Source organism: Anabrus simplex, chromosome 1 (assembly GCF_040414725.1).
Source record: "Anabrus simplex isolate iqAnaSimp1 chromosome 1, ASM4041472v1, whole genome shotgun sequence".
NCBI lineage: Eukaryota > Metazoa > Arthropoda > Insecta > Orthoptera > Tettigoniidae > Anabrus > Anabrus simplex.
The window spans coordinates 688,368,230-688,385,519 of record NC_090265.1 but is presented as its reverse complement, the minus strand read 5'-3'; the positions used below and the strand labels follow the sequence as shown (position 1 = coordinate 688,385,519).

The window sequence follows — 17,290 nt, the reverse complement described above, 5'->3', positions numbered from 1 at the left end:
AAAGACAATTTCCACATCTTTATAATCAGCCATCTTCAAATATTTAGGCTCCCTTCTCATCAATCCCAATCTTCTCTATTTATTTCTAATCAGATGCTGACTAGCTCATTTAATACTCAATGAGGGACCATCCTGGAAGGTCATGTTCGATATGGGAAGAGTGGGATACGGAAAAAAAAAAAGAAACATATTAATAGAGGAAAGTGGAAGAGACAAAAAGATAAAGGTGCTTTTCCAGGTTTCTTCTCACCCCACACTTGCCACATCAGTATTGAAGATCTTTCAAGATGGATAAACACAGGAAAATTGAAGACATTCATGCACCACTTTCTATCAGCAAGCCAGCTTCCTCATGCACCGCTCTTAGCAGTCTTGTGATCATCGCTTGACCCAGGCCCTTCCATCTTATTCTGCATCACTATGCAAACTTCAGCCAGCAGCATCAAAATTTCAAAAATGATTTAAATCAGCAAATTAACTATGTCAAAATAGGCCAAGTATTAACCTTGCTGCATGGAAGATCAGAAATCTTGTTGTGGGGGGGGCTGTACAGTTTTACAACCAACCTCCAAATCAGTTTATATCTTCCAAGATGATTAATTCAAAATTTTCAGTGTAAAAGTACCATCATCCACATGTTCATTTCAAGCTGCTTAGCTCAACATTTTCCAGCATAAATTTACTTTGTGTAAGTGTTTGAGCATTTTGTCATTTGCTCATTTCAAGTGAACATTTTTTTCAGCAATTTTTTTGCCATTTTCACAGTATTGCCAGCTTCTTGCCATTATTTTCAACCATAAATGCAGCTGCGAGCTTGCACTCGGGAGATAGTGGGTTCAAATCTTACTGTCAGCAGTCTTGAAGATGATTTTCCATGGTTTCCCATTTTCAAACCAGGCAAATGCTGGGCTGTACCTGAATTAAGGCCACAATCGCTTCCTTCCAACCCCTAGCCCTTTCCTATCCCATCATCACCATAAGATCTCTCTGTGTCGGTGCAATGTAGAGCCAATTATTAAAAAGACATATAGAGCTATTTTGCTTTATGTCGCTCCGTCTTATGGCGACAATGGGACGGGAAAGGCTAAGAATGGGAAGGAAGTGGCCGTGGCCTTAATTAAGGTACAGCAACGGCATTTGCCTGGTGTGAAAATGGGAAGCTACGGAAAACCATCTTCAGGGCTGCTGACAGTGGGTTTCGAACCCACTATCTCCTGGATGCGAGCTCACAGCTGCGCGCTCCTAATCGCACATATATAGCATACAGACATTCAGTCTCCCTCTTGTCAGTCTAACCATTTTTATATTATTATAAACCCCACTTGTTCTAAGCAGCAGAAACGTCTCTTTACTAATTTTAAAAAATTGTGTTTAAACTCCACTCAGAGTTATTAACTACATTCTTCATCATTATCCTGATGCTTGAACTGTTCAAAACCCGATAATTTTATTTAACACCCTCAACCATCACAAGGCACCACTTTACTTGTTCCAGCGTAACAATTTTATTATAAACTTCACTTGAAGTGAGCAACGGTAACGTCTCTTTACTAGCTTTAATACGTTTTAATACTCCATTTGGAATTATCAACTACATTTTTTCTTTTATCATTATTCTAACGCCCTCACCCTCCACAGGGCGCCACTTTACAAGGTTTAACGTAACAATTTACGTTCTTATAAAATTACCAGTATACAATTTGTTACCAATTTTTAAACAAGGACATTCAAGAAAGTGTATAAATTTACGACTATTTGTTTTTTAAGACTTTACTAAGGCTTCATTTTAAGAATATCATAACTATTGTTAACCATTTGCTCACCATTTGAAGCACATTTCCATCATCCTCACTTTCATATGTAATTTTAATACAATCAGGTACCTGATTAATTATCTTTCAGATTGAGATTAAGGCTGAAGATGCCCTTAATTAAAGGGCAAAACATGTCTCTATAATTTTATTCAAGATTTAATTTCTTAATTAAAATCTCTATTTATGTATTGAATAGGTGGAATAAATAAATTTTAATATTTATTTGACTTCATTGTACGTTTCAATACGGACCAAAACATGAGAATTATAACATGTAATACCATAATGTCCTGCCGGATTTTCATTGTCTCCTTCAAGGATCCTTCATCCCCCTTTGTACAGTTTCCCAAGCTCATGGGGGAAGTTGTTGAATGGTTTCTGCACAGATGCTGAGGTTTTTCCCCAGTACCGCACGTGTCTGGTCATTATTAATGAAATGTAGTGTGTCCCTAACGTATGACTCAGCGAATGAAAGAAGAAAGACTGCCAAGACACGCACTGGAAAGACAGACGATAGGGAAGGGAGGACGAGGAATACCAAGATTATGATGGATGGACTCTGCGAAGAACAGCAGAGGACAACGGTGTCAAATGAAAAGGTGAAATGATGACTATGACGATGATAATGATGATGATGATTTTAGAATGGAAATATGAACCCTTACCAAAAAAAGGCAATTGTGAAAATAGAGACAAATAAGAGAAATGATACATGACGGTTTTTGACATATCTCCCCACTCCATTAATTATTAAGATGTAAGCTGAGAGGGACACAACTTTTCTTGGTGGGAAATTTCTTGGTCCTACTCCTTACAATAATACGTATTCAAGAATATGCAATTACTAGTCAATGACAGGATTTTAATGCACAACAGAAAACACTTTGCCAAGGTATCATAAATACTCACCACATTTTGACCAGGTTCTAATGATCTCATCTGCATTTCTCTCATGGCCTGAAGCTGACATTTTATAAGCTCAGTTGGACATAGGGTGAAGGAGGAGAAGAATGCAGCAAAGAAGCCAGCAGTTCCATTTGCCACAATTCCCAAATCTTCTGTTCTCTGCATACAAATAAAATAAACTTTCACATTACACTGAAGATGGACAGGCACTATATTAGCTAATGCAGCAAGTAACATAATTTGCACCTCTGTGTGCAAATCTTTCAGTGGCAGCTGCTGGGGTGAAGCTAAGGAAGCACCACTTCAGCTACTGATAAATATTTAAATACGAAATGTTGTTCCACATAATTTCTAAATTCCTTATTTCACTGTCCAAATATCTGTACTGGGAGAATGTGACAAGTTACTATTTTTCTTTCTACACAGTGCTCAGTCGGAGCTACTAAGGCTAAGGACACCACTAGGAAGAGGATGTAATAGGGTCCACTACTGTATTGTTGGAACTTTCTGGTAGGCTGAAGCTCTTCTGCCCTTGCCTTTCTTTGGCTGATACCTTCATTTTTTTATAGCGTTGGATTCCTTCCATCTTTTCTCTCTGATAGTGTTATATAGAGTATGATTACCTAGTTGTACTTCCTCTTCACCACCACCACCTTTACAAAACCATAATGGATAGCTGCACGTTTCCAACTGGTTGCCATGATAACCAAGTAGAGTTTATGCAAGACTAAAACGAGTTTCAAGTCGAAGTGCATCTCTTTTCTACATTTTTCTGGAAGATTCAGAAGCACACTGTAGCTGCCTTTCACAGGCTGGTTCACAGACAAAGCCAAACGTGAATTAACAGTAAATTTAAAGCCATCCCTTTTCCCTTTCTTATAGTATATATCTCATTTTACCTCCAGTACTTTCAGCCTGTAATTTTCTTTCAAGCACAGCAGTTAGTTTTGTATTTATGTGTATATGTTAAAATTAGCTACTGCACAGTGAAGTTAAAAGAAAGAATAACTTAACTAGTCCTTGCTATAAGTGGTAGTTTATTATTAATATATCTTGGATGTGAAATGAATCCACAAAATGATGTAGTATGTGTACTGTATTACCGTCACCATTTTTGTGATAAAATGAAGAAGAAAAAAATAAGAGATGTATTGTTAGCAAGAAGACCAACACCAGTTCTTAATTCGACTGGAGGATGGAGGGAGCAGAATCCCTGCTTCCAAAAGAGCTTTTTCTTTGGTTCATCCCGCGAGCTGCTACTAACATCTTTAGTTTAACATAGATTCAGAATCAACATGACACAGTCCAATCTCTTTTGAATATTACTGAAAGAAGCTGATTAGAAGGGAGGGAAAAAAATACACCATTTTAACATGATTATTGACAGGTGATATATACAGAGGCTACAAAATAGGTTATCTAAATTTTAATACTATTGCCATTTAAAATCGTTACTATCAATAGGATTGGTTCTGTGAATTATTACAGATTATGTATTTATATATTTATACAGAGGTTAATAAAATACACTCCCCTTAGATATGAGGACTGTAAAGGCAAAACTGATGTATCTGTTCAGAAGGCATCAAGCACAATGCAGTGATAAGACAATGAATAACAGCATTCCCAAGGTTGGCCACGAAGGTTTCATGCCCACAGCCGGATCACCAATCCCAAATAACTGACCGACATCTGGTTAACTTGTATCAAGATTAAGTTTCTTTAATGATTATAAACACTCTACAGTGTGATAGCAGTAGTGCCAGACCTGTAGCTTAGATCCTTTCCAGCAGAACAAAGATGACCTAGGCCACCATAGCTCAAATGGTAGAGCAACCGACGCAAAATCAGGAGTTTGTGGGTTCGGATCCCACTGGTGTCCGGTTGGCCATTTTTGTCCTGTACTTAACATCTCTTCAACATGTACTACATGTACATAACACGACCTAATACGCTAGAAGTTGATTTCGATTACAATACATGAATATTTACATCTCTAGAAGGTTGGATTATGCTGGGTATTGAAGTAAATTCCAGCCTTCAGCCAATTTAAAACATTGCAATACCATGATTTGAAGAGCCATTGACGGAGAAGGACAGAACTTCCCAGGTCTTAGTATCATCACAGTTTCTTTACTGAACCAAAATGAGAAAGCACACCATTAAGAGTGGAAACTAGACAACTGTTTAAAACATTCCACCACCACCACCACCACCACCACCACCACCACCACCACCACCACCACCACCACCTACAGCAGATGGTGCCAAACTTTCTCCCTATCCTACCTTTTAAAGGAAAACATTGTCAGACAACAACTTTCCAAATGGGCTTTTTATCTGCTTTCACATGGTGGCAGATTTGATGTTAGTCTGATAAGACACCATGTAGGGTTGCCAGCCAGTTCTGCTGCAGAAGAAGTTACTGCTGGTGCTCACTAGTGTTGGCTACTGAATGCATGATTTGAAGCAGTGTATCGATTCATTCAAGTGTCCGAGTGAATCGATTCACAGGAAAGGCGAGCTCATGGCACACGATTCAGCTTACTCCCAGTGGACAGTGCTGAGTGGCGCACTCACTGGACGTTGACGGGGAGCCGAGCTTCCGCTGCAGCGAGACAGTGTATCATGGCACATCGAAAGAATCGTGAACGAGCGTGGCTCAGTGAGACACATGATACACACGGCTCCTTATCGGCTCACTGGACACGCGGAGAGCCGAGCTTCCGCTGCAGCGAGACATACAGTGAGCCATGCTAGACTGAAAGAATCGTATGCTATAATGGACTCTCGAGCTCAGCTCATTTGAAAATAATACCCATTTGCATTCACTGTCCTCTTCTTACAGGGAGGTTTAAATAATAGATGGATTTATTTGCAGTGTTAAAAAGGTAGTCACAACATAATTCTGAAGTAGCTAGTAAGTAGGTAGGATATTAGGTTATACTATTTATTAGTTTAATGAATCTTAGTATTATAACTTAGTTGACATTTGACAGTTAAACTCGACTCTAGCCTGCCCTATGACTATGAGTCATGGCCACTCAAAAGTACCTGTTTTATATTGGGAAGAACGGCACAGTATTCTCTCAGTTCATATGTCACATCGTTGCACAAGACTTCAATCATATGTGGACAGACGCAATAACAGTATGTTGAATCAGAAAACCAGGGGGCTACTGTACATCTCGGGTAGCCTATACAAAATATGACGATTTAAAAAAAATCCTCAGCTGATAGAAAAATACTTTTTTTAAAAAAAAGACTGAGCGAGTTGTCGTGCGGTTAATATCGCGTGGCTATGCGCTTGCATTCGGGGGATGGTGGGTTTGAATCCCACCGTCGGCAGCCATTAAGATGGTTTTTCCGTAGTTTTCCCCATTTTCACATCAGGAAATGCTGGGACTGTACCTTAATTCAGGCCATGGCTGCTACCTTCCTAACCTTTCCCCACCCTGCGTCGCCGGAAACCTTCGATGTATTAGAATAACTAGCATTTTTTCTAAGAAAGGAGTTCATAGTATGAAGACCAGATGGCAGCTGCGAGCACTGAATGCTGTTGCTGCTGTCTTACCAGCACATACTACACAGATGCAGTAGGAGCGGTGACCAATGAGCCGTGAATCGGATCACTGTATCGATTCAGTAACGTGAACGGAATCAAATGAATCGATTCAGTAAAATGAATCGAATGTCCCATCACTAGTGCTCACCTCATTGATGCTGTAAGAAAAAAAAGAAAAAAGGAGATACCTCGAACAAACTTCCATTCTACAATCATTCCAGAAGGTTTAACTTCCATCCTTCAACTACTCAGTGTTGGTAAACAAGCTGTTCAAAAATCTCATGTGGTACTTTTATATAGACTGGATAGCAATTGGAAACTACACACTGACAAAAAGTCCATTGAAACAGTATGAAAGTGGACAGTTCAGGCCTGGCAACTTAGACATAAATTATTTCACACAGTTTCTGAGAGGGATCAGAAGACCAAGCAAGTGGCTGTGCAGTTTGGGTCACACAGCTATCAGCTTGCATTCGGGAGATGGTGGGTTCAAACACCACTGTCGGCAGCCCTGAAGATGGTTTTCCCTGGTTTCCCATTTTCACACCAGGCAAATGCTGGGGCTATACCTTAAATAAGGCCACGGTTGCTTCCTACCCAATACTAGCCCTCTACTATTTCATCGTCACCAGAAGACCTATCTGTGTAGGTGCGGCATAAAGGGACTTAAGCTGTTATCGTAAATGTATGTGTAAAGCAAAGTGACATTCAATTGAAACCAGAAGGCAATATGTGAGGAGGGAATTGAGAAGGGTGGCAAGACGTTCTAGGAAAATGACTGGTGTCACAGATACGCACCTGTGAAGTAATATTCGCTACAATCTTTTGACAGGCTCCATACCCAGTAAACAGCACAGAGTTTTCTGCCACATTAGCGATTATTGACGGTACAGTGCCTGCATACAGTCCTCGAGCTATTCCTTCCTTTTTTAAAGTCTGTTGAAAGCAGTGTGCCATTCCTTGATATAGAGCAGGAAATGTTTGCATCTTCACCTTCACAGTATCCAATGGCTGACCAACCAACACCATTGCCACACCACCTGAAAAATCATATAAAAATAATCAGTATAGCATATTTCAGAATATTTATTTTTTAATATTCTTTCAATAACTGTTAGCTTGTTTGTTTGTTTGTTCTTTCTTTGTTTAAATTACAATATATGTTATTCTCATTTCTTGGATTTAACAGCTAAAACCAATAGTTTTTCCACCCAAAAATTCACGCATTTCATCTTCCACGTCAGGTGATACCCATTTAAAGGATTCTTGTTCAATTTGCTACCTAATTTCAATAATTCTTTGCATCAGAACTTGAAGAAGCTGATGATTATTTTGATTTATTAATAAAATCAATTGAGGAAAATGAACTGTGGGGGAAACCGGGACATATTTTCAACATAGATGAAACCAGCCTATAGTTAAACAAGTCAGGCAAAGTTGTTGCCATTAAGGGGAGCAAAGATATTCAAGTTTTGACTTCTGGAGAGAAAGGAGAAACAATATCCTTAATTGCTTGTTGCAATGCCCAAGGCAATTTTCTTCCACTGTATTGCATATTCAAAGGTAAGAATAATAAGTGTGAATTTGAAGATGCCATGCCACCTGGTTCAGTGTTTACTATGAGCCCAAAATTGGCGTACGTGAATTCTGAAATCTTTATGGACTGGCTAAGGAATCATTTTGCTCCCCGAAAACCCTTTGGCAAAGTACTTCTTATATTAGATGGACACACATCCCACATGAACTCTGCTGAAATGCTTAATTTTACAGTGCTGAATGATATTATGTTACTTTGTCCATCAAGACACAAAATTTACTTCCTGCAGCCATCATTAGATCGTGGATTTTTTAAGCCTCTGAAGTCTTATTTCTACCAGGCTTGTGAAACTTTTATTCAAAATCATCCAGATCACCCAATCAAAATGGCTTCAGTTTGGTTCGCTTCTGAATAGAGCCTAGTCTCGAGCTACAATTCCACTGATTGGCACGTCCCGTTTTAGAGCTACAGGTGGTTTTCCTCTAAACAGAAATGCCATCCCTAATCATGCCTTTAGTATCTCATACAATGCAGTTCCTTCAACAGACCTGTCTCTTTTATCCATTGCAGTCTCTCAAGATAATCCAGGACCTTCTACATTGACCCTAAGTAGGGCTAATGAGGTACAAATCATGCAAAAATCTGACGAGAACAACTCCAGCGCATTGGTAGGCCTAAGCAAAGGAAACAATCGGCTGCCCATCTAACCGATGCAAAGTTTATTACTGGGAGAAGAAATAAAAGCTCTCAAAGCAAGAAAATTGGTGTTCCTCACATAGTGGCAGTACAGTAATCAGAGGCGCTGCCGAGACCCATGATACTAATCATAGCCAATGTAGACCCATGGTGTTGAATCATATAGTGGTACCAATCACAGGCAACTCCCAAACCCATGGTGTTCCTCACATAATGGTACTAATAACAGGTAACGCAGACCCATGGTGTTTCTCATATACTGGTACTAATCACAGGTTTCTCGCAGACTTCTGTTGTTCTTCATATAGTGGTACTAATCACAGGTAATATAAATCCATGGTATTCCACATATAGTGGTACTAATCACAGATGCTGTAAACCCATAGTGATCCACCCACCTCCCCACCCCCCACCCCCCATGATACTACACAGAAAACAATGGTGTTCCTCACATAGTGGTACTAATCGCAAGTAAAGTCGACCCAGGGTGTTCCTCGTGTGATGGTACTAATCACAGGTAATATCATGGTTCAAATTCCATCATCTGTTGGACGCCCCCTTCAGCCGCCTCTTACGACAGGTACGAGATACTGTGGGTTTATCCTTCATCTGCGTCCCCCACCAACAGGGGTTGTGAAATACACAAAAATCAAAAGTATCCCTTGGGTGACCCAAATATTTCAAGCTACACTCACCACCAAAAATAGCGAAACACTGCGTATTTCAGACAAAATTTAATGTTAGCCCATTTGAAATCTAGTAAAAATCAAATATTATGACATTACAACAACATGGCACTGTATTTAAAATTACACAGCCCATTTCAAAAGTTTCAGACCAATAATTGAGGAACATTATTGATCGAGACAATCACAACAGTCCACCAACACGAATATGGAAATGTCGAAACCTTGAGCTCTACACAGTTTCACATGCAGTCCATTTCTCCACATGTTTTCAACACATTTCCATTGCCTCAGTAACGGCAGTTACAGTCCTCTAGCCGCAGTTGTGATTCTATCAGGCATGCTCAGGATGCAATCTCGAATGTTCTCTAGTGGTATGAGGTCCTATTCTGCCTGGAGCACAGCCCGAAGTTGAGCCAGTGTGTCAGGGGAACGACTCTTAGCACGTCTCCCAAGCATATCCCAGACATGCTCCATCGGGTATAGGTCGGGACTACGAACAGGGCACACCATGCAACTTCATCCAGGTACTCGCGTACACAAACTGCAACGAGCGGGCAAGCATGCATCGGGATAAAGTTCTCGCCAATGACAGGTTCAAAAGGCACCACATGATCCACTAAAATCTCCTCGATGTATCAGTGGGCTGTCAGACTTCCATTCTCGACAAATACTAGCTCTGTGCGCGCATCAGTGGTAATCCCAGCCCAGATCATTGTTTATTTAATTGCCGGTTTAAAATCTTTAAAGTACATATTAAATTACATTGAGACAAAGTCTTCGATCTTAAAAAATAAAAATACAATTCTTAATAACTAAATTATCAATTACATTGATAAAAGTATCTTAATAACTGAAAATACAATTCTTAATAACTAAATTATTCATTCAGTTATTCAATTATTCGGTACCTACAATAACTTTCTGACAGCTTTCAGTGGGATGTTAATTCTTAGTGTTGTGGCAGTGTAGCTGCAAAACGTTTTATGAATACGGATATTGACATGTCGAAGTCCAAGTTATTGTCTATGTTAACCACTTAATTATAGTTGCTATAACCTATAGAGTGGTGGATGGTGGTGGGTGGTCGTCAGAGCTCTTTCATTCCTAAACGTGCTGCGTTCTCTTGAGTGCAAGCGAGGTACTCGAAAATTCAATAGGGACAGTAAATATACTGTATCTATTTTACTGTTTAATAATTTATGCAGGTACTTGGCATTGATTATTTTTCACTGAATTTCAAGGCAGGTCATTCCGACACTGGTTAGTAAATTTTTGTATGGCAGCATAAATGGGTACAAGCCATGTGTTTGGTGATGAAGGAATCTTACAAAACGTTTTTGCACTCTTTCGATTAACTTAATATCACAGAGCCTCCATGGAATGGTGTTCTTGCAGAGAATGTACAAGATGAATAACGTTTCCCAAACCTTGTCCATACTCTTGCCCTTCCATCTGGTGCCCTCAAACAGAATCTAGATTTAACCGTAAACAGCACTGAGTCCCACTGCTCCTGTGGCAGACCTCTTGGACTTCAAATCTGCTTTGTAAAACCTCCTTCTTACTGATCTTCGCTGTTGTTTGTGCCCCGTACTTGCTGCAAATGATTTCTGGCCCACACAGCTATTGTATGAGGATCGCGAAGGATTTGCATTACGAGAAAGCAATCATCGTGCTTGGTAATGCTTCTTCTATGAACAAAACTGGGCTTCGTATTATAGATATTGTCCTCTCTGTACCTTTTAACAGTTCTGTACACCTTAGAACAAGACGTGCCTGCAGTATAACGTCTGTTAAATAGTGTATACTGTACCCATCCTCCACTAATGATGCCACAGCCTTTGCTGCGTTTTCAGGTGACAAAGCCATTATGACCTGACTTAGAAGTGAGACTAACTGATGTAGACAAGTTGTAACGTCCACAAAAATATAAGGCACGAGAATTCACAGCAATAAACTTTAAGAAAGCTGTTTGTAGTTATTTTTGTCCAAAGGCAGGAAACAGTATATTAGTGTTGAGACTGTCACAATCAATAATGTTTTACAATTATTGTGCTGAAACTTCTCAAATGGGCTAATTAACTTATGATACAATGCCCTATTGTTGTAGTCATAACATTTATACAAAGTTTCAAATGGACTAACATTGAATTTTGTCTGGAATATGTAGTGTTTCAATTTCTTTGCCAGTGAGTGTACATCCTAACCAAATTTCAGCTCAATCAGTCCAATAGTTTTTGAGCCTGTCTGAAACAAACAAACAAACAAACAAACAAACAAACAAACAAACAAACAAACAAACAAACAAGTAAAACACCATCTCATTATTATTAATAATACAGACTTCTGAAAAAAGTTGGATAGCTCAGAGCAGTTAGCTGATGATGACATAGAATGACCTTGAGTACGCACTCTATACTGATAGTCTTGTTTGAGAGTTACATCAAACACTACACCAGCAGTGACCAGAACTCACACACTCTTGGAGCACGTGAGCTCAACCAAGTCTGGCCAATGCTCTGGCTATCCCCTACCACTGTGATAATTGGTGAAAGTGTCTAAGAGAGACAGATGAACTCTGACAGTTGTAGCAGACTACAGAGAGAGCTTGATTGATGAAGCAAAATCCATGTCCACTGCCTTCGTTAATCAAACATAATACGATGACAAATATATTAATTATTATACACCAATGCATATTTCTCCTTGTGGAGCAAAGGGCATCCAGGAAATCTCTCCATTCAGTACGTTCTGTCACCAGGTTTTTAATGTCGTCCCATGTTTTCCCAATTTCAATCAGTTTCTCTCTAACTGTTCACTTACAAGTGCTCCTAGGTCTTCCATACTTCCTCTTTCCTACTGGGTTCCATTCCAAACAGACTTTTCAACTGCCCCATCTTGTTTTCATAATATGTGTCCTATCCATCCTCACTTTTCCTTCTCTGTACATCAATGGGTCTTTAGTTGGTTTCCTTCCACAAGCTTTTGTTTGTGATCAATTCAGGCCATCTTATATTGATGATATGCTGCAGACAGCAATTCACAAACATTTGGAGTTGGTGTGAGATTTATTTAGTAACCTTCCCATGATTCACAGCCATAAAGGAGAACAGACTTCATGTTGATACTGAAAAGTCGGATCTTGATTTTTCGTGAGAGGTTACTGTTCTTCCAAATGGTGTATAGTGTAGTAAAATTAATGAGCTGTTTGCTTTCCACATTCAAACCTTGACATCTTCCTCTGTGCCACCAGTCTGTGTCATTATGCTCCCTAGGTAGACAAAGGAACTAACTTCTTTTATTTGCTTGCCAGATGTGGTGAGCTTGATTCTCACCTCCTTTGTCTTTGCAACATTTATTTTAAGACCAGCAGCTGCTGACTCTTGTTCTAACTCCAACAGCTTCCACTTCATGTCTTTATTGTCCATTAAGATAAGTGTCCGACTCGTTGGCCGAATTGTCAGAGTACTGGCCTTCGGTTCAGAGGGTCCCGGGTTCGATTCCCGGCCGGGTCGGGGATTTTAACCTTAATTGGTTAATTCCAATGGTCCGGGGGCTGGGTGTTTGTGCTGTCCCCAACATCCCTGCAACTCACACACCACACATAACACTATCCTCCACCACAATAACACGCAGTTACCTACAAATGGCAGATGCCGCCCACCCTCATCGGAGGGTCTGCCTTACAAGGGCTGCACTCGGCTAGAAATAGCCACACGAAATTATAATTATTATTATATTAAGATAAGTACCAAATTTCAAATTCATAGGTAAAATGCAATGAAACGGCGTATGGCTTTTGGTGCTAGGAGTGTCCGAGGACATGTTTGGCTTGCCAGGTGCAGGTCTTTTGATTTGAGGACCGTAGGCGACCTACGCGTCGTGGTCTGAAATGATGATGAAGACGACACATACACCCAGCCGCTTTGCCAGCAGAATTAACTAATGATGGTTAAAATTCCCGACATGCCGAGAATCAAACCCGGAACTCTTGTGACCAAAAGGCAGCACACAAACCATTTAGCCATGGAGCCGGATAAATTCATGTGTTTAGACAGAAATAAACAAATATTTCCAAATATTGAGTGTGACTTGATAGAATCTGATTATGTTCTTTTAAGAACGAATCACGTCATTCCTTGTTGAAGAGTGTATTCTTTTTACAGGTATGTTATCTATATATATAAAACTAGCAAGATACCCGTGCTTCGCTACGGTATTATACTGAAATTTATAATTGAATGCTTAATGTTTTATATATAATCCGCCAAAATTTGCGATCTGACTCCTTTTCTGAGAGATTACGGCAAAGTTCCTCCCATTTTTCAATCTTTCTTTCCAGCAATCAATTTCATACTTCCCGGGCTAGGTCCAGGTATTCCACCTGGTCAGTTGGGTCCCTAAATCTTTGCCATCTTTTCCTATAAGCATTTTTAATATGGATCAAATCCTTGAGGAGATCTGGCGTGGTGTCGTCTTGGGAACCTTGGCGGTACTGAACCCGCAGCCGGACTGCATTCGTAGTCATTACACGGCCAGGACCCATTTCCAGCGTGGTCCACACATTTTGACGACGGTTCAGAACATTATTATTATTATTATTATTATTATTATTATTATTATTATTATTATTATTATTATTATTATTATTATTGATTTTCTGGACCCCACAGCAAGATGCGAGACCGCTGCTTGGTGGTAAATTACATCTGCTGCCATTGTCATTGCTGACAATGTGAACAGCACCATTGTCGTGCGTAGAAAAGTGCGTGGGATTTCTGGCGATACGAATTAAATACTTCCGTGCATTATTGACGTTATTATAGAGGTGAACAATTGCACGGTCAATATCATTCCTATCATTTATTTCAAATGTGTTTAAATTTTTATTTATATGCCAGGAGAATCTACTGTATTTTAAAAATGTTCTCCTAAGGAAAAGATGGCTTTTGAAAACGAACCCAGAAAAGATTAAAAATGATCGGTTTATGATCAGAAATAAGTACATTGAAAATCCACAGCCTGTTTCCAGTCATTCAACAGGGTCAGGAATGGAATGAATGAAGCCCCCATCTGGCAGCGAAGATAGGAATTGTGCCGGCTGCCGAAGCCTGTCACACTCCTCTGGGGCAATGATTAATGAATGACAAATGAAATTATATTGGAGAGTGTTGCTGGAATGAACGATAACAGGGAAAAACACAGTACCTGAAGAAAAACCTCTCCCGCCTTCGCTTTGTCCAGCACAAATCTCACATGGAGTGACCGGGATTTGAACCATGGAACCCAGTGATGAAAGGCAATACATTATGAACAGTAAAATCAATTAATCTCAACTCATTTTTCACACCACCGCCGTTAAGTTGATTCACCCCTCCCCCCCAAAAAGAAGGTGTGTTTCTTTATGTTTAAAGGAGATTCCAAATACTAATGTTCACGTCTGTTACCTTCAGTTTTGAGATATCCCCATAAAAGTAATTCACTTTTCTTCACCTCCTTTCACACTGCCCCCCCCCCCCCCCCCCATTTAAGTGAATTTTCTATTTTTTTATAGTAAGCATCTTCTAAATACCAATTATCACGACTCTAGCATCTTCAGTTTTTGAGATGTGTGTCCTCATAAAAGGAATTCAACTCCATTTCACTCCTGCTCCCCAAGATGATTTCCACCCGTAACACGTTTTTCTTTATTTTCAAAGGAGATCCAAATAACAATTTTCACTTCTGTAACAACTTTACTTTTTATTAGATGAAAGTATCCTCATACAATTAATTTTTCAATTCTTTCACCCGCCCTTCATTGGATTTTCTGAGAATACGTGTTTCTTTTCTTTTAAAGCAGATTCCAAACACCAAATTTCACGTCTGTAACATCTTCACTTTTTGAGATATCAGTATCCTAATTAAAAGAATTCAACCCCATTTTCAGTCACTTTTACCCTCCACCCAAGTGTTTTTTCCCGAAAACCAAAAATACACGTCTCCTAATTTTTAATAGAGATAAAAAATACCATTTTTCACTTCTGTAACATGTTAAGTTTTTTAGATATACTGTAGAAATTCTCATTTTAAAATTTCACCACCTTTTTAGTTCCCCTTAAATGGGTTTTCCAAAAACAAATCACCTATGTTTCTTTACTTTTACAGCAGATTCCGAATACCAAATTTTACGTCTGTAACATATTACGTTTCTGATATATTCTAAAAATTCATCCCAATTTGTCATTCCTGTTTAACCCCCATTAATTGGACTTTCCATTAACAAAAAAATGTGTTTCTTTATTTTTAAAGGAGATCCTAAATACCAATTTTCAGGTCTGTAATATCTTCAGTTTCTGAGATATAAAAATCCTCATTAACGGCATTCACTCTTTTTCACCCCTCCTACTGGGATTTTCAGAAAACAAAAAATACGTGTTTATTTATTTTTAAAGGAGATTCTAAATACCAATTTTTACATCTGTATACTTTTGATGTTTTGAGATAAAGATACAATCATTTTAAAAATTCACCCCCCTTTTCACTCCCCATTATTTCAATTTAAAAAACAAAAAAATGCGTTGAACCCATGACCTTTGTGCCCTAAGAATTTTAAGTATGAAAAGTTACTACATTTCTGAACATTTCTTGATATCACGAGAGTGACACGTGGCAAGGAGGTAGTTACTTTCCGTCCCACGCTCTGAGATGTGACGTCATCCGCACGTGTCAGCAGTGGAAGGATACAGAAGCAAGTTTATGTTGAACAGATATAATTAAATGAAAGAATTAGTGGTGAATTGCATTATAATGAGGGTCCTGTATTTATCTATAAGACAATTGGTCTTAGCAAGACAGATTTGAGACTGCTAAGCCGTTTTGGTGGATTATTTCAAAAGGGCGCGCATGTCTAGCGTCCCCACGCGAAGTCGACAGAAAATAGTGCCTATCCAATGAGGTCATTTAACCAGTTAAATTAATAAGTATAAATTTTAAATGTTCAGGATCACTACTGCTAGTGAGTTAACAAATATATGGTTACATCCAAAAGTCTTTTAAATACAGTTCATTTCAGTCCAAAAAGTTATGCAAATTTTCTTGGCAGCAAAGGGAAAATGCCTGGAGAGAGGGGGTAATGGCTATAAATATAGAAGGGACACCATGATAAAACCCCTGCATTGTGTTATTGAATCTTGAGCGAGAGAGTTAGACTGTTCTGTAAATCAAGTGACAAAAAGTAGACTAAGTTTGACGAACAGATTTTGGCCGATGTGGCTGGTGACTTATATCCAAGTAGATTTAGTTTGATAAAAAAAAAAAAGACGGTCAAGATACCGCAGAAGATTAGAAAGTTGTAAAATATTTATGTTGTAAAAGTAATTTGTGTGCGGGCAGTAACTACCATCAGTCGAGTGCGATCAATGGAGACACATGTGAAGGGTATTTCTTTTTTTATGTTTTATTTCCAGGAAAATAAATAAATAAATAAATAAATAAATAAATAAATAAATAAATAAATAAATAAATAAATAAATAAATAAATAAATAAATAAATAAATAAATATTATGATGTACAGCCAGAAATGTAAAATGGCTAGATAAGTGACGGAAGGTCACGGGTGAGCCAAAAGATGGAATCCGACGTAAACTTAAGGTAGGTGCCTTGCCATCTTACCACCTACTATATCTTGTTTTGTGATGTCAAACTTATGTGCATTTGAAATGGGTTTTTATGACGCAGTTGGTCACCCATATGTTTTTTTGGGGAATGTCAGAAATATGACGAAAGGTCACTTGTTTTATTTTCTGCTTGGATAAATTTTAAAATATTGCAAGTGCCGTGTGACATGTAAAAGTTATTAGTGAGGGTTTCAAAGTGATATCCCGTCCAGAGTAGATTGTCATTTCCGTGAATTTATTGCCTATAATTTTGTGATGTCAAATTAAGATAATTTTATCTGACGTAAAATTTCTCTGTTTGAATTTTGACGAAAATGATGTAAGAAATCCATGGTTACACATTTTCAATCGAGTGGAAGCGCGCTGTCGTGTTGAGAAATGTAGAGCGGTGAATTCTGTCATGAAGTGAAACGTTATTCTATGTCCA

General features: G+C 38.8%; 1 protein-coding gene across 5 annotated transcripts in view; it reads right to left on the bottom strand.

The window, feature by feature from the left end:
- Positions 1-17,290, bottom strand: part of LOC136857330 (mitochondrial ornithine transporter 1) — a 161,132-nt gene that overhangs the window by 36,809 nt on the left and 107,033 nt on the right. For all 5 annotated transcript variants that reach the window (XM_067135926.2, XM_067135923.2, XM_067135922.2 and 2 more), the window contains 2 exons: positions 7,084-7,325; positions 2,724-2,879 (listed from right to left, as the gene is read on the bottom strand). In XM_067135926.2, coding sequence (XP_066992027.2) covers positions 2,724-2,879; positions 7,084-7,325 — 398 coding nt within the window. The remainder of the gene's footprint in view (positions 1-2,723; positions 2,880-7,083; positions 7,326-17,290) is intronic.